Here is a 25,166-nt window from a genome sequence, read left to right on the forward strand (position 1 = left end):
TCTCTCGTATCAAGTCCCGGCACTGCGCACTGCCGCTGGCACTCGGGACCGGAGCATGCGACTGCATAGAAATACATGCAGCTGAAAACTCCGGTCCTGAGTGCCATCGGCAGTGCCAGGACTTGATGCGAGAGACTCCCGTGAGCATTGAACTCGCAAGTGTGATCCCTGGCCTTAGTCACATTCCAGGAGAGAAGTTAACTCCTAGCTTCACAGTCAGCTCTCCACAGACCATTAATTTCTAGACAACATTTACAGCAAATTGAGATTCTGATTTTACTTTTATCCAAAGTCATATTGCAAGACTCTTTAAAGAAGGGGTGGGGAAACATCTGGCCCGCAATATCATCTGGTGCGGCCCGCAGCTACTTTGCCACTTTTTACAATGTAGATTCATGTAGAATAGCGGGTGCTGGGACAAGACACAGTAATGCCATAGACTGGCGAAATATACAAGTGTGAGCTGCGCACGTCCGACCTCCGGCCAACAGAGGGCGTGCTGAACAGTGGGGCATGGTCCGCGCCATTGTCTGTGCTGTGGTGCAGGAGAGGAGGAGGCCTGGGGGCTGCTGGGAGGACCGCCTGTCCTGGGGAAGCTGAGCACTGCCCGGGGATTAATGCTCAGCATTAGCTGGTTAGATGAAGGAGACTGCCCGCTCTGCAGCTTGTGTCAGTTGGGGGCATCCAGGGTGGAACATGCAGGTGGCATAATGGCTGGATATGATTGGTGGCATGTTACGTGTGGTGGGCACTGAGAATGGCACATGCTTCTTACATAAGGAGACGTGTCTATAAGGGGGGGGTGGGACACAAGCATCTACCCCCCACCATGCCACATGTGTGCGCCACCCTCAGTGTCCACCTTGTATGACATACTGCATAATGAGGGGGTGGGGGCATAAGATGTCAGATGGGCACTGAGATTGGCATACCATGCCAGTGGTTACATAATGATGGGTGTATCCTGCAATGAGATGGGCACTAGGGGTGGCACCTGCAGCCATCTCTCACAATGTATGTTCCAATTTTAAATGCCCGCCTCGTGTAACGTTGCATACAGAGGGTGTGGATTGCTGAAATCCTACAGTGAATTGGCACAGAGTGGCAAACACCTTTTACCATGTAATATGTTTGTGCCACCCTCAGTGCTCATCTAATGTATAATGACTGGTGGATGTGGTAATATTGTATGTGCTACCCTCAGTGCCCATCTCACAGCATATTATATAATGAGGGCTGGATGTAGTGCCATGTAACATGAGAATGGCACTGTATGGCACCTACATTTTTCATGGTGAGTAGTGTTTGTGTGTGACGCCCTCTATGCCAATCTCATGTGGGTATTGCCACACCCAGGTCTTATGTGATGTTACATGAGATGGTCATTGAGGGGTGGCGCCCACATATTAGAGGGCATTGTGGGGGGCACATACATGCTTATTGCTGTGAGCAGTTTTTTTCATAACTTTCTATTGCAAAGTGTCGACTTAGCTCAAGACTGACTGATGCAAACATATAAAACCAGTTGCGAGTAGCAACATTATCAGTACCTTCCAACGTCTGCACGCCTCACCAAAGAGAAGTCATTCCAGTCATCATATTAGGTGGGAGTTATTTAAATGTTTGAATAAATATAGTTGGCTAATGTTTAAGTTAATAATTTTATATGGCCCCCAAACGCTATTATAAAATTCAAAATGGCTCTTGGCCCTGCTTTGAAGGGTAGATTATGACTTGTAGGATCTCTGCTTCCAACAAGTGGCGCTATAGAGTTTAAGTAGTCTTCCTCTCTGAAGAGGCAATTTGCATTGCACGGTGAATAAGCCTCCTTACCTTGACAAGCCACAGCTGGTGCTGGTATGTCACTCTCCACAAGGAGAAACCTTACCCCTTAGACCCCAGTCTAGAGCCTCTCACCTAGCCAAATCAGTTCTCGTACTTTGCACTGACGAGGGCTAATAGCCCGAAACACCGTATCTGCAAATGAGGTTCTGATTTGGCTTTTATCCCAAGTCATATTGCAAGACTCGTTAAAAGGTTGATCGTGACTTGTAGGATCGCTACTTCTAACAGGTGGCGCTATAGAGTTCAAGTCCTCTTTCTCTATGAAGAGACAATTTGTATGTACAGCAGTTAGTTGCTCACTTGCTTTACCCTCTCTCAGCTTCTGAGTGGTTATCAGTCCTGTAAAATCACCAGGCCTCAACACCTAACATCATCAGCTTCCAGAGCAGTTCTCCTAATCACTGCTTCAACTTCCTGAGATATGTGCTTATTCAAATTCACCGTTACCTCTATATGCAAACCCTAGTATGATCAGTGTAGACTCAGAGCAAACATTGACAAATCAATAATGAGTAGTAGCAGGACTAAGCTCTTGGATCTGTCATTCAAGAAGGGCCCACCCTTCAAGCCACAAGGAAGCAAGGAGACTACATAGCTCCAAGCTGCTCAAGAGTCAACTTTGAGAATATCCCTGTAACTCCCCAGACAATTAACTGTTTGAGGCTCTTATTCACATTAGACTAATGTCCTAACCTGTTTTTATGAGTAGATTTGGCCGACATTAGTCTAATGTTTATGGGAGTCTTCATACTGTTGAGGTCTGCCAATATCATCTCTTATGTGTATTAGGACTATATATTAATCCAGAGTGGGAACACCTGGAGTTTACTAGAAGAGCTATAGTAGTCTGTGACTGTCAAGCAGTTCACATTCATGGATACTTCTGTGAGTGGAAACTTATTTTCAACCCATTGAAGACATTATTTTTGACAGTTTTATATTATTTTTTTTTTGTTCAAATAAATTTTTATTAAGAATAACAGTACAATTAACATGTTTCATTTGCATTTTCAATACAGAGTATTTTTCCCCCCTCTCCCTTCAAACAGCCCCCTTCGATCCCAAAGCCCCCCTCCCCCACCCCACAAAGCAGCTCGTCTTGTTAATTACTACCATCATTAAAACAATTGAGTGTCTAATCCCTCAACCAATCGTATAAGCCACACTTCACATTACTATCCCATAGCAATCCATGGAGACCACATTTTATTGAACGTTTCAGTTTTCCCTTTCTTCTTATAAATCCATTTTTTCTAGTGTCAGGCCCTGTTTTACGTACTGGAGGAATTCTCCTCTTGACGGCGGCTCTTCCCTAATCCAGTTTCTAGCTATCACCTTCCTAGCCATGTACAACAATCTAGCTATAGCTATCTTTAGATGTTTATCCACCCCAATCTCATCCACGCATCCCAACAAGCATACAACTGGATCCCTTGGCACCGTGCATCCATACGCACCTTCCATACGACTTAAAACTACCACCCAAAAGGCAACCAACTTCGGACATGTCCACATCATATGGAAAATGTCTGCATCCGTAGACTTACACCTCGGACATTCAGAGTCATTACGCAATCCTGCCTTATATAGCACCATCGGAGACCTATAAACTCTGTGTACCACATAAAGCTGTGACAATCTATACGGTTCACTCAGCGACAGTCTTGGGATCCATTCCAACACCGACTCCCAAGTCTCATTATCCATTGGGCCCAGATCTCTTTCCCATTTAGCTCTCGCCATTATTGGAAACCCCAATAGGAAAGTGTGCAACAGATCCCTGTACAGAGTGGATATGACTCCTCCAGTCGTCCCGTCATTACACACATACTCCAGTACTATATCCCTTTGAATCCTAATACCTCCGTTCCTACTCTGAGCTCCAAAAGCATGCCTCATCCGCAGATACTGATACTCCCCTGCATTTCCAAGGCCAAATTCCGCCTGCAATTGGGAGAATGATTTCAGTTCACCTTGCTCAATTATTTGATACTCATACTGAATCCCTTTGCCCAGCCATTCTATCAATACCCCTAATGCCTCAAATTCTTTCAGATTGTTATTATGCCATAGCGGCGAGTATCTAGGCAAGTCCGTGATCCCACGTACATGCCTCAATCTACTCCACAGCTTGCGTATCAACAGCAAAGTCGGGTATAGCTTCCCCAAACTCTCCAAGGATCCATCCTCCAAACATTGCACCACTGGCCTTCTTTTTGTCACCACTTCCATCAACCGCTGTACCGCTCCAGATGACCCTTCATGCGCCCAGCCCCTTAGATGCTGACTCTGGGCTGCGAGGAAGTACAATTCAGGGTTAGGCAATGCCAGACCCCCATCATCCTTGGGTCGCTGAAGTGTCTCTAGTTTAATACGCGGATGTTGCCTCCCCCAAATCAAGTTCCTAAACAGAGAGTTGATCTGTCTAAATTTCCCACGTGGTATCCAAACCGGTGCATTGTGAAGAATATACAGTATTTTTGGCATCAGAATCATTTTGATAAGATTCACCCTACCTACCACAGACAAATGTAGCTTGAGCCATGCATCCGCTTTTGCCTTGATTGCACCCAAGATTGGAGTCAGATTCTCATGTATATAGTCAGTGACCGGCATAGATACCCATATTCCCAGGTACTTAAATTTACTCGTCACCTCCAGTCGCCCATTCTCCAATGGCTCCCCATCCACATCGTCCACCTTAAACAAGATAGACTTACTCCAGTTTATCCTAAGCCCCGACACTGATCCAAATCGTTCAATAATCCCAATGGCTCCTTCCAAGGATGCAACTGGATCTGCCAGAAACAACAAAATGTCGTCCGCATACAACGCCACCCTTTCTTCAATCACCCCATATTTAAATCCCGTCATCTCATCAGACCGTCGAAGCTTAGCAGCCAGCGGCTCCACTGCTAGAGCAAACAAAAGGGGGGAAAGCGGACACCCCTGCCTCGTCCCTCTAGCCAATTGTATGGTCCGTGACAACTCCCCATTTACCCTAACCCTGGCCATCGGCATCAAGTACATTAATTGAATCCAGGATATGAACTGCGGTCCAAACCTCATTCTTTGCAACACTTGCCAGAGATACCCCCACTCCACACTATCGAACGCCTTGTGGGCGTCTAAAGATGCAATAACTCTCTGGCCACAGTTATCAGCTCTGAGTTGCAAGTTCACATACAATCTTCGCAAGTTGATCGCAGTTGACCTATCAGGCATAAAGCCAGATTGATCTGCGTGTACCAGGCCAGAAATAACACTTGTCAACCTCATCGCCAACACCTTAGCCAGGAGTTTAACGTCAATAGTAAGTAAAGAAATTGGTCGATATGAATCCGGCTGTGTCAGGTCTTTACCCTCCTTTGGAATCACCACTATTGTGGCCTCCCGCATAGATGCCGGCAGCCTTCCGCCAATCCTAGCCTCCTCCAAGACCACCTTCAATTTAAGGATCAACACTTCCCCCAAGTTTTTATAAATTTCAGCAGGAAATCCGTCTACGCCAGGCGCCTTCCCATTAGCCATCGACTGTAATGCCCGTCCCAGATCCTCTTCCGTAATGGGAGCCTCCAGATCCTCCCTATCCCTGTCACTCAGCCTCGGGAGCTCCAACTCCTCAAGGAACGCCACCGTGTCCTCCATTGACCCATCTACCCGAGAGGAGTATAAGTCTGCGTAAAAATCTGCAAAAGTCTCCAAAATCTCTGAAGTCTCCGAAACAGCAACACCACTCCCAGTCACCAGAGAATGAACAAAGGATGTATTTCTCTGGGCAGATGCCACCAGCGACAGTAAATGACCCACTGATTCACCCTCCTGATAATAGGCCAGATTCATGAATTCCCTCTTCCTTTCAGCCTTACTCAGCAAGACCTCCTCTAGCTGGTTTTGAGCTGCTTTCAACCTCCTCCCAGCCTCCAGAGTACCCGTTATTACCAGCTCATCCTCAGCCACCCTCAGCCCATCAATCGCCAACCTCTCTGCCTCTCTCGATTTCCGCTTACACCTGCTAATATCCCTAAACAACAGCCCTCTCAAGTACGCTTTCATGGCTTCCCACACAGTAAGCACATCTACACTTCCCTCATTTATCTCAAAAAATTCCCCTAGTTCCTTCTTAATCTTCTCCAAATCTATACTGTGTAACCAATTAGGGTGAATTTTCCACTCCCTTCTGCTCCCGTTCCGTGTCCCCACTGGTCTAAATTCCACTTCAACTGGACTATGGTCTGAGAGAGCCCTAGGTAAATATCTCACATCCCCCACCATCGTATCTAATAATCGGTTACCTAGTGCCAGATCAATCCTAGACAGCGTACCATGAGCTGGCGAGTAGCATGAATACGCCCTTTCCCCGATATGCCTAACTCTCCATAAATCAATCATGCCCACTTCCCCGACATAAGTCCCAAACGTAGTGGTATGTCCCGCCGTCCTATTCTGGGGGTTTTTGTTCTTGTCCCAAAAGTCATCACATATATTATTAAGGTCGCCGATAATTAGTAATGGTAACGGTCCCCAGCGCTCTACCCTCTCCAGCACCTCTCTTATCTTCTTGCTTGAGTATGGGGGCGGAATATACATTGCCACTATACACATCAATACTCCATTCATTTTACACTTCACCACCACATACTGACCATCCAAATCTTCCTTTACCGCTACCTCCTCATATTGCACCCCAGCAGGAATCAACACAGACACACCCCTAGAATACGTCGAGAAAGTAGAATGATATGCTTTCTGTATCCAGCGCCTATTCAATACATTCACCCTCTCCCGCACTAAATGTGTCTCCAGCAGACATATCATTGAAACCTTCTGCTCTTGAGCATACTGTAGACTTGCCGCTCGCCGTGTTTTATCCGCCAGACCTCTCACATTCCAACTCAATATTTTAATACATTCTCCCCCCCTGTGGCTCATCATTTCTCATTTTATCCAATTTCCCAAGTATGAGCTGCCCCACCCCTCCCATCCCCCCTACCCCCTCCCGCCCCCCTACCTCCTCCCAACTTACCCCCCTAAACCCCCCAGTGTAACGCATTTTTCCTCTCAGCAAGAGTGGGGCTCCACTGCCCACTGCGAACACTCTCCCTCACTTAACCCTCTCCATTCGCGTCCCGCTGCCACACTAAACATAATTTCCCCCTAACTTTAACTTTATTATAACTTAACATTGCACTTCTATGACATGTAAGAAAAATAGCAAACCAATTTACAATATCCGTCATAGCCCTCCTCCCCCACATTTGGTAGACAGTACTGTCCCCTCCGGCCAGTCCTCAACATGGCCTAGCAGAAGCCTCAGCAGTTGCTCAACTTTTTTAAAACCGACGCTAACCAGCGCAAAACTCTCCGCCAACGACAGAGAAACCAATTTCCAGCCAAATCTCGCCGGCATATCAGTCTCCCACTCCTTTCAAATTTTTCTCATTGGTGTCAAGCCACTGGGCAGCGTCCTCCGGTGTCAGGAAGAAATGTGTCTTATTAAAAGCCACCAGTCTCAGCTTGGCGGGAAACATCACTGAATACTGCACTCCCAGCTCCCTCAGTCGCCGCTTGACTCCAGTAAACTTCATCCGCTGCTTCTGAACCGCAGCGGAATAATCCGGATAAATGGCGATTTTCTGACCTCCAGCCGTCAGATCCTCCATCTCTCTAGCCTTTTTAAGGATAATGTCTCTGTCCCGGTAGTTCAGTATTTTAGCAAGCATGGTACGGGGATTCGCTCCTGGGGCAGGGGGCTGCGGCGGGACCCTATGAGCACGTTCAACAGCAAAAACTTTTGTCAACACTGTGCTCCCAATCTTCTCCAGCAGCCAGTTCTCCACAAACTCAGTGGGATTTCTCCCCTCAGTCTTTTCAGGCAGCCCCACTATACGTATGTTATTCCTTCTGGACCTATTTTCCAGATCCTCATTTTTGGCAGCGAGCTCGGCTATTGCTTGGGCAAACTTCTTTTCAGCTTTTTGTAGCTTAACTATGTGATCTTCTGCCGTGCTCACCCTCTCCTCCACCACTCCTATACGTTTGTCCATTTTCTGCAGAGCCGCATTAATCTGTGCCGTGTCCCCTTTAACTTCCTGCATCTGCTGGGCCAAGGAGTTCAGGGATTGCTGACATGAAGAGATCAGTGTGATAACATCTCTAAGGGTCGGCTCCTCTCCCTGTGATATGGCTTCAGGTCCCCCACTAGCCCCAGCCATGCTGCCTCTCTCCTTCCCCCTCTGTACCTCATGCTGCTCAGCCTTGCTTGCTTCCTCCTCCTCCTGGTCAGCTCCAGCTCCAGATCCTGGTTCTGCCTCCTCAGCAGCCTCCACTCTGACATACTGCTGCAGCTTTGCGGCCACCTCCATGCGCCGCTGACATGCGGCGTTCTCCTTCTCGGCATCCTCCCTAGCATTGGAGCCATCTTGGCCGGCTCCTGCATCGCTGGTGCCAGCGTCTTTCTGCCGCCTCCTGGTCATCGCTGCCAACTCCGGACCCGCCGCTCCGCACCGCTGCACTCTCCGGACCTTCAGCCAGCCGGATTTAGGTGAGTTTACCCGAAAATCGGGGTTAAAGCAGGATTTTTGTCCTTCTGGCAGCGGGAGCACTCTTCCCTGCTTCCACTCACATGGCCAGCTAGGACACGCCCCCACAGTTTTATATTATTAACTATTCAGAACCTTTCCCATTATTAAATAAAGGTCAGCAAATGCCATAAAATCATTGGATTCCTTTGACCAATCCAAACACACAAATAATAACTTTTAATATTTGAGTTGTGCTTTTAAGGTAATATCTACTCAGCTCAACCCATTTCCATGTGTCTTATTTAGGGCATATCGATTATATGAGAGGGGACCACACTCAGGACACCAGTTTATTGACTAGACTGTAATTTTACTGTGAAGAGTGCCTCACTTTATCCCTTTAATGCATTACATGTTTACCTGTTTTACTATTATAGTGTGTTGAAAATTTGCTGAAATTTGGGACAACTGGTTGCTAAAGGGTTTAGCATGCAAATTAATGTATCATTCAAGTATCCATAAATAAGGGTGCTGTCTTCTAAGATCTGCCTTGGCCCAAGTGCAGCGCACCTAAGGTTATGTGCACACGTCAAGTATTTGTTGCAGACATCCAAAACGTGCTTCTTGACTGGAAAAGTTTTTTTGTTTTTTTTTTTGTCTGCGCTTTTTTTTTTTTTTGGCAAACCACGCAGAAAAAAAGCAACATGTGAACATATCCTAAAGTCGAGCTACAGATATGTAAACGGGGGCAGGACATGTTTTGTATACTCTGAAACAAACAATAAAAATAGCAAGTATTGTACAACGCAGCCCTGATGTGGAATGAATGGTAGCGATCACAGCTTTTTTTGGTTACATTTAAACTGATGTCGCATCTACAGCTTCCCCTCGTTGAAATAATACAATCATCAGCACAAGTAGACACAATAGTTTTACTATGTTGGCATTTTTTCTGGCTCTCATTCCTGGCACTAAAGTAAAATGATGATGAGAAAAAAATAACTAACTGAACGGAGTCTGTAAATAATCTAGCAGGTAATCTGCGGGATTGGTTTCTGATGAAGCCTGTGATTTATATGATGTTTTACATTGTTACAAAACCTGAAAGTAATTGCAAGAGAATCACATGCCTTCGCATTCCTTTTTCATGACTCTTGAGGATCTAAAAACTAAACAAAATATTAAAAAATAATACCGGAGAGACATCACATTGCTGGTGTGCTCTGTTACATTATTCTCTCTAATGCCTTACAATATAGGACAGAAAAAGATAAAAGTGCTGCTCCATTTCTACGTCTCACCACAGTGTGCAATGGGCTCTGGATCATCCCTCTAATGATCCTAGGGCCTCCGGAGATCAGAATTTATCTCCTGTCCTGTAGATTGTTGTGTTTTGTTTTTTTTTCTTTTTTTCATTTAAAGTGCAACGCCTGCATTGGGGTAATAACTTTTGAAATGTAGATCTGCTAGTGATTACATACATGCTAATAAAAGTGGATTTTAAATAAGTTAATATATATATATATATATATATATATATATATATATATATATATATATATATACACCGTATATATAATCTGATTAAAAAATCAGAGCAAGACGCAGAATTTTTACTGTAAGCAGATAACAAACTGGATGGTCCCTCTGCTCTTGAGCCCGCAGGACTTTCCATGTTTTCCATGAAGAATTTCATATTTTGATTCATCTGACCACAGAACAGTTTCCGTTTTGCCTCCATTCAAAATGCGCTCCGGACCAGAGAAGACTGCAGCATTTCTGAATTGTTGATGCATTACTTCTTTGCATGATAGAGCTTTAACTTTTGTTTGTGAATTGCATATCAAACTCCAATGATTTCTGAAAGTATTCCTGACCCATGCAGTGATTTGCACAAGCAAAGCAAATCATGCCTCTTTTTAATTCAGTGCTTCCTAATGACCTATAGATCATTAGCATCCAATACTGACCGTTGGCTTTGTCCCTTGTGCACATTAATTCCTCAATCTCTGAATCGTGAGAATCTATTGAGACTGAAAAAATGTATTTTTCCTAAAGATTGCTGCTTCAGTGTTTTTAGATCTTTCAGGGAGATGTTGCAATGGTTACTGAAGTAATATTATACACATTTCATAATTTTTTTAACTTTTATGGATAAATATATATACCGGTAATATGCGCTTTACATATGATATGAAAAGAGGTATGCATAATAAAAAAAAAAACAAGTTCAGTAATCAAGAACAATACAAGTCACCGACTGGCACTAGAGGGGAGAGGACCCTGTCGGCGATGGCTCACATTCTACAAGGGATGGGTTAGAATGCAGTAGGCGAGGGTAGAGATGGTTGTGAAGCGGTTTGGTCGAACAAGGGTTACTGCAAGTTGTAGATTTGTCGAAAGAGGTAGGTCTTCAGAGCCCTCTTTGAAGGTTGCTACAGTAGGCAAGAGTCTGATTGGTTGGGATAGAGAGTTCCTTACTAGTGGTGATGCTCGGGAAAAATCTTGAATGCAATTGTGGGAAGTGGAGATTAGAGGAGAGTACAGAAGGAGATCTTGTGAGGATCGGAGGTTTCGTGCCAGTAAATAGCGGGAGACCATGTCAAAGATGTATGAAGGAGATAGATTGCGGATGTTTTATGTCATAAGGGTTTTGATACTTATGAAAACTTGGCAGTCAGAGTAGATGAAATTAAATAAATTATATAATACACAATACAAGGGTCACAAATGCTTAGGTCTACATTAGACCTTCCTCAGTGTGCCTATTGTCCAGTTGAAAAGATATCTGATTGCATTTTATCCCCTGGTTCGCTCCATGAGCGTCTGTTTGAACCAGCAGTGGACATGCAATCTGATATGATTCCAATTTCATTCACTCTGAGACTGAGTGCCAAGTTTTCTTGCGTATCCTTAAGGGAGATTGGATCCTACTAGTGCACCATTATACAGTTGTGCCGTGGTTATCTCTAGAATGGGGTCTGTGTTAAAACGAGAGCCAGTGAATTGATTGGCAGAGAGGAGAGGCCGGGGCATAGCGTGGGGACAGGTTATTAACCAGGCAGCTGAATTTAGAATAGATTGGAAGGGTGCGAGAGTGTTAGAAGGGAGGCCACGGAGCAGGAGGTTGCAGGAGTCGAGGCCGGAGATGATGAGCGGGTGCACTAGTGTTTTTGCAGATTTTTGGGTAAGGAATGTACGAATCCAGTAAATATTTTTGAGTTGGAGTCTGCAGGAATTGGAAGGGCTTGGATATGTGGTGTGAAGGAGATCAGGGTTACTCCGAGGCAGCGAGTTTGCGGGACCAAAGGTAATGGTACTTGCCTGGTATGGTTGTGTGGCCACAACTAAAAAAGGTGCAAGGCTGCTTCAGACCCATGGCACAGAATTAACCCTATCATTCTATTCCAATCTTTAAAAACCTGACAGAGTGCAGTAGATAAGGCATACCTTTTTGCTAAATAAAGGTATTATAAATAGTTTAGTATTTAAAAGTATTTATTTTATCTCATTTCTCGGAGAATCCATTTAACGGGAACCTGTCACCCCCCTCAGGCGTTTGTAATTAAAAGAGCCACCTTGTGCAGCACAAATGCTGCATTCTGACAAGGTGGCTCTTTTAGTTATGATGCCTGCACACGCTGAAATAATCACTTATAAAATGTGCCCCCTCTTACCCTGTAATGTTCCCGGAGGCGGGTCTTTCCTTAATAATCATATGCAGCACAGCCGTCACTCTGGGCCTGTGCGCGCCGGGCGCCGCCTCCTCGGCGCTCTTTTCAAATGAGCCGGCGCCTGCACTTTTTTCTCATGCCTTGGGCATGCGCAGTGAGCGCTGCCCGTCCTCTGTCCTCATTTGCAGTCTAGCTGACTGCGCCTGTGCGGCCGCCCTGCCAGACATCCCGCCCTGCAGTGTCTTCTGATTTAGACTGCTAGACTGCAATTGAGGACAGAGGATGGGCAGCGCTCACTACACATGCCCAAGGCATGAGAAAAGAGCGCAGGTGCCAGGTCATTTGAAAACAGCGCTGAGGAGGCGGCGCCCGGCGCGTACAGGCCCTGGAGTGACGGCTGTGCTGCATCTGATTAGCAAGGAAAGACCCGCCTCCGGTAACATTTCAGGGTAAGAGGGGGCACATTTTATAAGTGATTATTTCAGCGTGTGCAGGCATCATAACTAAAAGATCCACCTTGTCAGAATGCAGCATTTGTACAGCACAAGATGGCTCTTTTAGTAACAAACGCCTGAGGGGGGTGACAGTTTCCTTTAAGTTATGTATATCCCCCTTAAAAGTTCTGTATAAAACATACTGTGTATCCGAAGGTTATTCCAACCATTTTATCAGGTAATATATCTGAAGTGGTGGGACCAACTGTGGAACGTGGAGCACGTTTTAATAATTCTTTTCATCCGTCACACATGAAATATTTACAATCTAGTCTTTAACTTGATGGTGGCAGCGCCTTAATTGAGCCCTGAATTATTCTGCTCACTGATTTTTCCAGATTTTTTATTTTTTTTTGCTCCAGGTTGACACAGCAGCCACAAGCACTACATATCGCCCTATACACATATCGTGCCTGTGTCATGCATAGTTAGTCTGGTGAGCATACTCCTGTGTATAGTGCCAGATCTCTGCTAACTTGGTGCCCTATTTATGATACATGTTCACTCAAATAGGCATTTTCTGCAGTACATCCTGTGAAGGATCGTTTGAAAATTCTCCTTTACAGCAACAAACTTTATGCCACGAGTGAGAATCATTTAGGTTATTTTCATTTTTATCGAGCCTACAAAAGTTGAATATAGCTACTTAGTTATTGAGGTAGCTCAAATTATTACTTGCCTATTAGACCCTAGAACTGCTTACTTTACGCTTTCTCCTTTTGCTATTTTTTCTTAGCAGACATTATTAATTGGAATCTGAAATGTTTAGCATATAGTTATACAATGTAGTATAAATAATAATCACCTTTTACTTTACAATCGGATCCTTATTCTTTCATGGGTTTGTGTTTACTTAGGGTACTGGATAGGGATGAATTTCTCGCTTAATTGTGCAGTCAGATGGGCCTACTCCGACAGTGTGTATGAAGTCTGACTCCTTTATATTTCCAGGCCTGAAAATGCTGAGTAGATAAGCTGAGCTTCGGCAAGTAGACAGGAGCTCTGCGTCACTAATCTTCTTTATAAAATCAAATATCTTGCTCCAAAGTGATACTTTAGATTAATTTCTTTGACCCGATGTGTTCTTTGGAAGCAAGAACTATTTCTGCTATTTTAGAACACACAGGGTAAAAAAAATAAGTATGAATCCTTTTCCAACGCCAAGCTATAGCCTCTGTCTGTAGGAACATTTCTTTAATGCAATGTGATGAATCGGACTCTGGGCATTGAGGATTGTCTACCAGAACCGATGACATAGATCACAGTTGGTCCTGATTGTACAGTCATATCATGCTATGTTTTTGGAGTTGTGGAATCAGATCAGGCTAGAAATGACAGATTTCATATATGACCCATAATTTAGATTAGGAATTGGGACAATTATCCGCATTTTTAGGATTACTAAATAGAATTTTGCTTTAGATTTAATGTGTTTTTTCTCTTTATGGTGCCATTGTACGAGCAGCTGATTGCATCTACAGGTCCTTACTCCCAGCAACCCAAAGTATTTGAGAGACATATCTATCTATCTATCTATCTATCTAGAGCGTGCCCCCCATTGCCCTGCCTACCCTGTTTCCCGCTGTAGTGACTTGCTGCTGTTTATATGTGTAGACAACATCCTCGGAGCCGCTAGTGCACTTTCCTCATGAATATATCCGATTCAAACTATGTATCCAGAGTAATTTTTTTCAGCATTTCTAATATCCAAATTGTTCAATAACCTTTTTTTTGCAAATAAAGTTTAATGTACCATTAAAATAATTCTAAACGAGCATTTATGCAATGGTGCTCGCTTCGTTACAGTCAGTTATCAGTGGCAGTCTTGTACTGACCCATGCAGAGCTGTGCTGTGAACAGTCAGGTTTTCAAGCCTTCAGGACTCTTATTTGTAGTTCTGGGGCGCCCTATTTATCGGACGGGAGAAAGAGAACAAACGCTTTAATGATTATGATTCTATCCAGAGGATTAAATACATGCATTTTGTTAGTTATGGCTTGTACATTTCTATTTCAATGTCGACTGTATACTTTTCTCATCCCCTAGGTGCATTTATTCCTGGTGTCCCCGTACAACCAGTAGTTTTGAGATACCCCAACAAAATGGTAGGTCATTTTCCTTCTTATACCATATTGTATTTTTGTTTTTCTACAATGAGGTCAGACGTCTACATCACGTCACCACTAAACGAGACCTGAAGAGCATAAAGGAACCTCATTCATTAATTGCATTAATTAAACAGAAGCCTCACCTTACCACAAATTACTTCCGCATTATGGCATTAGTGCTTATCCACTGTCAGTATTTTTAAGCTAAAATCAGGAGTGGAACTAACAGCTTCATATCTGTTCTGTGTCCTGAAGAGACTCCTGGTTTAAGCCTCCAAATACTGGTAGAACACGGACATGTTAATAAGTTCTAATGCATGGTAAATCAAGCAAAATGATTTTAGAGGTTCCCTGCTCCTTGGTCTCATACTCACCAGCCACTGTCTTCATCGTTAATCAGCGTAACAGGCTGTGACCTGCTGAATTTCTCCAGTGTTTGCTGGGGAGTCTGAGTCGGTGTGCGTCTATGAGAGCCAGAATGACTTAAATTGAGATCTTGTGACGATTTCCTCTGACTTCCGGTCAGTCAGAAGCTGGGGTGACGAGAGGACTGGAGAGGCATCCGGTATAGCTGAAGATAGCAGCTAGTAAGTATTAGACAAGGGGTCGGGACCTCCGATTAGTGGCACCACTCCAGCGCTGAAATAAAAAAAACAAAACCCTGGAGTGGTGCTTTAAACCTTGACCACCCCTTTCATGGTCTGATCTTTGAGCCAGCTCTACCCAGCCCTCCGTCTTGGCACATATTTTCTTGTTGCTTCCTCCTTTCACAATGTGTATTACTATATGTGCAGTATTGTCAGAGTAACCTGCTGTAAATTATTCAGAATTCTTAGACGGAAAGATTCCTTCTGTATAAAGTTAATAGAAAGCTTCACGGGAAATGGACAATACCCATGTTCTGTTTGACTAGATTACATTTGCACCATCTGGGCAGGTGGGACAACTGGAAGAAATCCCCTGCGGTCTCTGAGTCACTATTTGAGTAGAGAAATAAATAGCGAGAAGCCATTTTGGCTTATGGGACTGTGTAAAATCCCCGGACCGTAATGCAGCTTGTTTACCAAACAAATAGCCACAAAGAGCAGAGCTTCGGCCTTTCCCTAGAGCAGAGCTCCTATTACCGTGGCCGTATTAGCTGGGGTTTAACTCCTTCTGTTCTGGTCAGTGTGTGTGATCGGATTGTGCGCTATTCTGTGATCCCATCCTGAGGAGGAAGCTCGAGCCCTTCTTCTGCTGTTTGCTTTGTAGGTTAGCACGCTGCTTGTATTCGGAATGTTACAGAGCAATCACAGTGTTTATTTCACACACACACGGATCCTGTTAGATGGCTCCTTTTCCAGGATCTCACCTATAGTTTACAGTGCACGGTGGCTCAGTGGTTAACACTGTTGCTTTGCAGCACTGGGGTCCTAGATTCAAATCCCATCCTGGACATAATACAAAAGGGGTTTGTATGTCCCCCAACCAACCCTGTTTTTCGTGTGTATTTCCTCCCGGTACTCCGATTTCCTCTTGGACTACAAAGACATACTCATAGAGGAAAAATATATATTGGGGGTCCCAATTGGGACAGTGATGGTAATTTCTGTAACGCACTACAGTATGTGATCGGTAGAGGTGTCGGGTGTCTGACCCAGACTGATCAGACATTGATGACCTATCCGAAGAATAGTTCATCAATGGAAAAAGTAGCGGACAACCTCTTTAAACACTGCGACCAGATGGGAATACTGAGTTACGAGAGCACTATTGTAAAATCATCCTATGTGTAAATGCTTATGAGATTTTAACAGTTCATCAAAGCAGAGTGGTACTGTTATTTTTACTTTGTACCCTGTGGATGGGTATAAGACATAAATGGTACATACACTACAGTATTTTAGTTACAATTTGTAGTTTGGACTTTATTTACAGTTTAGTAGTTTACAGCATGGACTTGACAATTTTTTTGGCTGATGTGGTATAATTTGTAACCTTTTATTCCTAAGTTACATGTACCTTTTATAAGACCTCAATAACTTGGTTTAGTAAACACTTACTCTTCATCCCATATGTTATTGTTTGTTTTGAGAGCTGGTTCACTCTATTCATGAGAGTTTTCAAGTACAGCTGAGGACATGTTCTCATGTTAACATGGTGTTAATTTCCTTCTTTTTTGAGCAGAGAACCTGTTGCCACTGTGAGTGTGGGGAACTTAAAAACTCAACTGTGGGCTTTTTTTTATCCATTGTTTTTAAGTACAGAATTGCAGCATTTCTGCACTGAAACACTTATTAAAACTGCTGCCTCACATCAAAACATATATCACACACACACTAATCTATATAATGTATGGATATAGATATGTAGTGGTGTCTTAATTTTTGCCAGAGCTTTATATATAAAGCACTAGCAAAAATTAAGAGACCACTGCACAGTTTTATAAAAATCAGCTTCTCTACATGTCTGACAGCCATTCCATTCTAGTGTCAGTTGAATTCCAACCAATCCTCTTGATGTACAATAATAAAAAAATTGTATTGTGGTACCGTGTTAGCCAGAAAAATCGATGTGAATACTTTACTGCCCAATGATGACAGAAGGCTCCTCCTTATGTAATCTTGCCTGAAGAAGGAGCCTCTGTGCTCTGAAAGCTTGAAAACATACCTTTATTGGCTAACCAGAAAAAAATATCACTCCTAGAATACTTCTGTCATCATTGGGCAGAAAAGTAGTCAAACCAATCCTCCTGCAATAGGACAAGCAGGATGGCAAAACAAGTGCCAGTAATATCCCAAAAGTAATAGGAATTAAAAAATAACTTTTAACCATGCCAAAGGAGTTGAAAAGAAAAGTCTTGAGTGAGGAAACAAAGAGCTCAAATCTGGTTTTACTAGCAGAGGGACACAGTGAGCGTCATGTTGCCTCCATCCTTAAAATTTCTAAGACGGCAGTCCATTACAACAAGGTCAAACAGCGGACATTGGGGACAACAAAGCTACAGACCGGCAGAGGGTGAAAACAACTCTCCACTGACTGATGACCCCATTGTGCCCAAGTGCTGCCCATTGTGTTGGATTGTCAATGCAACACTCCTCTTGACACACTGATAGCAACACCGCAGAAGAAATGCGAGCACAGGCTTCTAGTATCCCATGTTTCAGATGCTGCACATCTCGTATCTTCACAGCACAGACAATTGCCTTCATATGACCCCAAAGATAAAAGTCTTAGGGGGTCAGGTTGGGAGACCTTGGTGGCCATTCAACTGGTCCACGAAGACCAATCCACTTTCCAAGAAACTGTAGGAATGCTCGGATGTGACACCCATAAGGTGGTGGTGCAGCATCTTGCTGGAGAAACTCTGGGAATGTGCCATCTTCAGTGCATAAAGAGGAATATATATATATATATATATATATATATATATATATATATATATATATATATATATATATATATATATATATATATATATATATATATATATATATATATATATAATATATATACACGCATACTTTTTCTCCACTCATGGTTAGTGGTTGGGTGACGATCCTGTAGATCCATTGACAATTCTTTTGCTTTCCCAATGACTCACGATCCAGAAACATCAGTGGCTGGATGAAAGATGCAAGAGTCTCTTTGGATCCCAGAAACTCATTCAACTTTTATGCACACACACTGATTACAAGCAAACAGGTCACAGGTGAGGATGTTACCTTTAGTAGCCATTCAAACCCATTTGCGTCAACTTCTGTGCAGGCCAAAATCACCAGGGTATGTTAACTTTTGATTAGGGTCATTTGGATATTTTGGGTTGTCATTGTGATTTAAATAGAGAAAACACAGTAGTTTGACAATAAATGGCTTCACCCAAACACTAACCATGAGTGGAGAAAAAGTTTTGGTGTTATCATTCATATTCTCTGAAAAAGGCCAAGAAAGCAAATATTCTGCCAGGGTATGTAAACTTTTGAGCACAACTGTACTTCTATTAACTGGTTACTCCCATCTTCATAGATGGATATTTTCTGATAGTGCTTGTAAAAAAAAAGCATTTTTGCAATTTACTAATATAAATTTGCATCGGTTACTGAGATATTAACACTTTTCATTCTTTACAGCTCATTGCCTAGAGCAGGGGTCCCCAACTCCAGTCCTCAAGGCCCACCAACATGTCATGTTTTCAGGATTTCCTTAGTCTTGCCCAGGTAATAATTGCATCACCTGTGCAATGCAAAGGAAATCCTGAAAACATGACCTGTTGGTGGGCCTTGAGGACTGGAGTTGGGGACCTCTGGCCTAGAGAACCGACCACCACTACTGACTAGCTTATAGGCACTGCTGAAAAAAGCCTGGCTTAAGAGGTAACCATATACTTCTGCTATCCTGGCCTGCTTCATAGCAGCTCTTACGCGCTCAATGGAAAAGATCTTGACAGCAATGTTCTGCCATCTAGCAGTGTTGGTCGGTCTCCAAGGCACCGAGTTGTAAACGATAGTGATAATATCTCGAGGATGGCTGAAAATTTTAATAAGCAGTAATTTGCAAAATTGCTTGTATTTACGAACTTTAACAAACATTACTAATTCATGGTGGGAATTCCACTGCTTACATGTGTATCACTCAACTACTTGGCCACAGTGCACTAGGAATGAGCTTCTCAGTCCTCAATTCCTCATCATCCCCATCCAGGAAGAACCTTATTCTACATCTTTTCTGCCCGTCACCTTTCCAGTGCTAACATGTACATGGGAAGCTTAAATCGAGGCAGGTATTAAGCTACTTACTGACTTGCTTTAGTAGGATCCTTTCTCCTCTGCTCATCTGCAATGGTGCCCAATCATTCTACGCCTCACCCTGTATCCTGTTCATCTCCTACCCCTTCAGCTATTCCTTATCTGTTAATGGATGGGTACAAAAGGAAATGTACTGCAGATTTCCCTGAAAAAAACTTGCAATGCTGTTTGTATCAGTTTACAGATGTGTATGGTCAAGCATTGTGTTATTTGGAAATGTAGTGTGCATGCATATGGCAACCTGGTGTGATTGTCCTGTAATCTTATATTATTATTATTATTATTTATTTATATAGCACCATTGATTCCATGGTGCTGTACATGAGAAGGGGTTACATACAAGTTACAAATATCACATACAGTAAACAAACTAACAATGACGGACTGATACAGAGGGGTGAGGACCCTGCCCATTACATATGAAGTCATTGCATTTAATGCTATAAAACCGATTTGCAATCACAATATATTCAATACATCCTTTGTTTTAATTTACTCCTAGGACACCATAACCTGGACCTGGCAAGGACCTGGAGCGTAAGTTATGGTTTTTCTCTTCGAAGTATTAAATAATACAGTTTCAGAGTATATATTCGTATGTTATGAGATTGCTCTACTAAGAACCTGTCAGGTATTCCTTTTATATACTCAAACTTGTCTCCATATAATAGGAGCATTTCTGGTAATGGAAATGCATAAGGAGTAGCGATTTATGCTCGATTTTTAGTGATAAATGTTTTCTTTTTCTTTTTTCTTTTTTCTTTTTTTTAGTATGGATATACTATGGCTTACTTTATGCCAGTTCCACAATTACATAGAAATAGAGGTGAGTAAGATAATATCTATGGAAACATTTCTCTGAAAATGTTGTAACTGATATATTGCTGCCTTTAGATGTGATTTAACAGTGAATTATATTGCACTTTAGCACCTATACAATTTACATATCTATAGTTAGTGACATAGGGGATCTGGAAAGACACTACCTATCAGCCGTATTTGTGGGGGTCAAACACTTTTATGTGTGTATTAGTATTATTACCTTGGCGTTCATACACTTGTACAGTATACAAATGGCTCTAGTTAATTAAAAAATGCTTGTTTGCTGAGCTGGTATCATATTGGGAGTCTATCCCAGATCCTTAATTAATGACTAACTGACATAACAAACCACCTCATCCAATAAACCCAGTTTTGCCTTATGTGCACTGTGTGACAAAGCACAAAACACTTTCAGCATGTCCTCAGATGATTGAGCTCTATTTTACAGTTCTTAAAGTAAAGTTGAGTAGATTTTTAACCCCTTTCTGCCATTGGACGGAATAGTACGTCCGATGGCAGATCCCCTGCTGACATGTGCCCGCAATAGCGTCGGGTGGAATCGCAATCCATTCGCCGCTATTAACTAGTTAAATGGTGCTGTCAAACGCTGACAGCAGCATTTAACAAGCGCTTCCGGCCATCGGGCCGGAAATGTTCGCACCGGTGACCCCGTCACGTGACCTGGGGTCATCTGTGCATTGGCATAACCGCATAACAACCAGAGGTCTTCTGAAGTCCTCTGTTTGTTGATGCCAGATTGCTTTGAGTGCCACCCTGTAAATCTGCTACATAGGAGCGATCTGAGCATTGATCCTATGTAGCAGAGACGATCAAGCTATGCCAGCTTCTAGCCTCCCATGATGGAAGCATGGCAAAAGTAAAAAAAAAAAAAAAAAAACTTAAAAAAATAGTTACATGAAAGAGTTTGGGCACCCCTATTAATCTTAAGCTTAATGTTTTATAAAAATTGTTTTTTTTTCAACAGCTATTTCAGTTTCATATATCTAATAACTGTTGGACACAGTAATGTTTCTGCCTTGAAATGAGGTTTATTGTACTAACAGAAAATGTGCAATCTGCATTCAAACAAAATTTGACAGGTGCATAAGTATGGGCACCCTTATCATTTTCTTGTTTTAAATACTCCTACCTACTTTTTTACTGACTTACTAAAGCACTTCTTTTGGTTTTCTAACCTCATTGAGCTTTGAACTTCATAGCCAGGTGTATGCAATCATGAGAAAAGTTGTTCTCCTTTTTGAATCTCCTCTGAAGAGTGGCATCATGGGCTCCTCAAAACAACTGTCTAATGATCTGAAAACAAAGATTATTCAACATCGTTGTTCAGGGGAAGGATACAAAAAGCTGTCTCAGAGATTTAACCTGTCAATTTCCACTGTAAGGATCATAGTAAGGAAATGGAAGAACATAGGTACAGTTCTTGTTAAGGCCAGAAGTGGCAGGCCAAGAAAAACATCAGAAAGGCAGAGAAGAATGGTGAGATCTGTCAAGGACAATCCTCAGACCACCTCCAGAGAGCTGCAGCATCAACTTGCTGCAGATGGTGTCACTGTGCATCGGTCAACTATACAACACACTTTGCACAAGGAGAAGCTGTATGGGAGAGTGATGCGAAAGAAGCCGTTTCTGCAAGCATGCCACAAACAGTCGGCTGAGGTATGCAAAAGCACATATGGAGAAGCCAATTTCTTTTTGGAAGAAGGTCCTGTGGACTGATGAAACCAAGATTGAATTGTTTGGTCATACGAAAAGGCGTTATGCGTGGCGGCCAAAAAACACAGCATTCCAAGAAAAACACTTGCTACCCACAGTAAAATTTGGTGGAGGTTCTATCATGCTTTGGGGCTGTGTGGCCAATGCTGGCAGCGGGAATCTTGTTAAAGTTGAGGGACGCATGGATTCCTCTCAGTATCCGCAGATTCTTGACAATAATGTTCATGAATCAGTGACAAAGTTGAAGTTACGCAGGGGATGGATCTTTCAGCAAGACAATGATCCAAAACACCGCTCCAAATCTACTTAGGCTTTCATGCAGAGGAACAATTACACTGTTCTGGAATGGCCATCCCAGTCCCCAGACCTGAATATCATTGAACATCTGTGGGATCATTTGAAGAGGGCTGTCCATGCTAGGCGACCATCAAACTTAACTGAACTGGAATTGTTTTATAAAGAGGAATGGTCAAAAATACCTTCATCCAGGATCCAGGAACTCATTAAAAGCTACAGGAAGTGACTAGAGGCTGTTATTTTTGCAAAAGGAGGATCTACTAAATATTAATGTCACTTTTCTGGAGGGGTGCCCATACTTATGCACCTGTCAAATTTTGTATGAATGCAGATTGCACATTTTCTGTTAGTACAATAAACCTCATTTCAAGGCAAAAACATTACTGTGTCCAACAGTTATTAGATATATGAAACTGAAATAGCTGTTGCAAAAAAAAAACAATTTTTATAAAACATTAAGCTTAAGATTAATAGGGGTGCCCAAACTTTTTCATATAACTGTATGGAAAAAAAGTGTTTAAATCACTCATCTTTTCGCCCCATTCAAAATAAAACAATTAAAAAAATCTACACATATTTGGTATTGTTGCATTCATAATCACCCAATCTATCGATAAAAAAAGAAAAGAATTAACCTGATCGCTAAACGGCGTAGTGAGAAAAAAATTATAATTCAGAATTATGTTTATTTTGGTCACTGCAACATTGCATTAAAATGCAATAACAGGCGATCAAAAGATCGTATCTGCAGCAAAATGGTCTCATTAAAAACATCAGCTCGGCACGCAAAAAAGAAGCCCTCACCCGACCCCAGATCATGAAAAATGGAGACGCTACGGGTATCGGAAAATTGCGCAATTTTTGTTTTATTTTTTTTAGGCAAACTTTGGAATTTTTTTTCACCACTCAGATAAAAAAAATAACCTAGATATATTTGGTAAATCATAGAACAAACGCAGCAGCACTCACCGGGTCCTGTAGTCAGAAGTTCCTTTATTTAAATATAGACAAACATCTTCACGGCTCGGGGCAACAGGGCAGTGAGAGGAGTGTGCAGGAGGAGACGACGGCCGTTTCGCGCTTGAATCAGCGCTTCTACGGGATGGACCCGTAAAAGCGCTGTTTCAAGTGCGAAACGGCCGTCTCCTCCTGCACACTCCTCTCACTGCCCTGTTCCCCCGAGCTGTGAAGATGTTTGTCTATATTTAAATAAAGGAACTTCTGACTACAGGACCGGTGAGTGCTGCCACGCTTGTTCTATGATTTACCATGATTTGATCTCTCATTTTCACGCGAGCACCTCCGTTTACCTATTGGCTTACCACTTACTGAAAGTCTCCATTCAGCGTCTCTTTGGATTCTGCAGCTGTGCAGCTCACTTTTTTCTTTTTTTTTTTTTTCTTTTTTTTTTACTAGATATATTTGGTGTCTATGAACTCGTATGGAGAATCGTAATGGCAGGTCATTTTTAGCATTTAGTGAACCTAGCAAAAAGCCAAATAATAAACAAGTGTGGGATTGCACTTTTTTTGCAGTTTCACCGCACTTGGAATTTTTTTCCCGTTTTCTAGTACAAGACATGGTAAAATCAATGGTGTGTTCAAAAGCACAACTCTTCCCGCAAAAAATTAAGTCCTCACATGGCCATATTGAGAAAAATAAAAAAGTTGTGGCTCTGGGAAGGAGGGGAGCGAAAAACGAAAACATAAAACCGAAAAAATCTCCGGGGGTTAAGGGGTTAATACATTGCATTACTTATTTTGTACAGTTCCTTAATTGACATCCTACATTATAGTCCAGAGCTGTTTTCACAAATCTGCAGTCTTCTGAGCTGCAGCCCTCCACCATTCCCTCTTTGCAGCGAGCTTGTTCAGTTAAATTGTTATCTAATGTCTGGCTTTTACACCATGTCTTGGGAGTTGCGGCCCCCATACATATTAGAACAAGATAGGTACCACTCGAACGGTTGGCCTAACGATCGTCTGAACCATTAGTCAGCTGACGACTGTCTATAGTCTATGGAGGGCTTTACTCACGCCTCACACATGTGATTCTGAAGGGCTTGACCACTGCATATACCAACCTGTGTTAGTGTCATTATCATCACTGGCCATGTCACTATTTCAATATTCACTATGGTGCAACAATAAATCCATAACATTTAATTAATTTTTTTTTTTTTTACACAATAAAATCACGAACAATAGTAACTAGAGATGGACGGACCATGGATGTCTGGGTTCGGCTGAGAAAAAAAAAAACAAGTTTGGTTACCAGAACAGTACCCAGACCAGAACCCGAACCCTATTCACCTAGATGGGGTCCCGAACTTCCAGTGTTTGCCACGCTGTCATATGCATGGCAGCACGGCAAACACTGCTTCTGATTGGCTGTAATGATTTTACAGACAGCCGCGATTCCCAGTTGTGATCGGAGGTAAAACGCTGATGGGACTACTGCTCTCTTCAGCCTATGCCTGCTGCCGCTAATAACAGCGTGAGCAGGCAGCATCTGATGGGAGTATTCATCAGCCGCCGCCTGTGCTCTAAATAAATAATAATAAAAAAAAATGGCGTGGGTTTCCATGTATTTTTGATAACCAGCCAGGCAAAACTCACAGCTGGGGGCTGGAACCCTCAGCTGTCAGATTTTTTTTAGCAAGGCTGGTTATCAAGAATAGAGGGGTCCCCACTCTGATTTTTTTTTTTTTTTTTTTTTTTTTCAAATTATTTAAATAAATAATTTAAAAATGTGTGGGGTCCCCCACATTTTTTACAGCAAACAACCAACCAAGCTGAAGCAGACAGCTAGGGGCTGGTATTCTCAGGCTGGTAAGGTGCCATAGAAATAGCCTAAAAATAGCAGCCCGCAGCTGCCCAGAAAA

The 25,166-nt window shown here is 42.7% G+C and overlaps 1 protein-coding gene across 1 annotated transcript in view; it reads left to right on the forward strand.

Annotated features, from left to right (window-relative positions):
• Positions 1–25,166, forward strand: part of LPCAT1 (lysophosphatidylcholine acyltransferase 1) — a 169,308-nt gene that overhangs the window by 107,429 nt on the left and 36,713 nt on the right. The window contains exons 6-8 of the mRNA XM_069730585.1: positions 14,584–14,642; positions 19,932–19,966; positions 20,201–20,255. Coding sequence (XP_069586686.1) covers positions 14,584–14,642; positions 19,932–19,966; positions 20,201–20,255 — 149 coding nt within the window. The remainder of the gene's footprint in view (positions 1–14,583; positions 14,643–19,931; positions 19,967–20,200; positions 20,256–25,166) is intronic.

This window comes from Ranitomeya imitator, chromosome 6 (assembly GCF_032444005.1).
Source record: "Ranitomeya imitator isolate aRanImi1 chromosome 6, aRanImi1.pri, whole genome shotgun sequence".
Classification (NCBI taxonomy): Eukaryota; Metazoa; Chordata; class Amphibia; order Anura; family Dendrobatidae; genus Ranitomeya; species Ranitomeya imitator.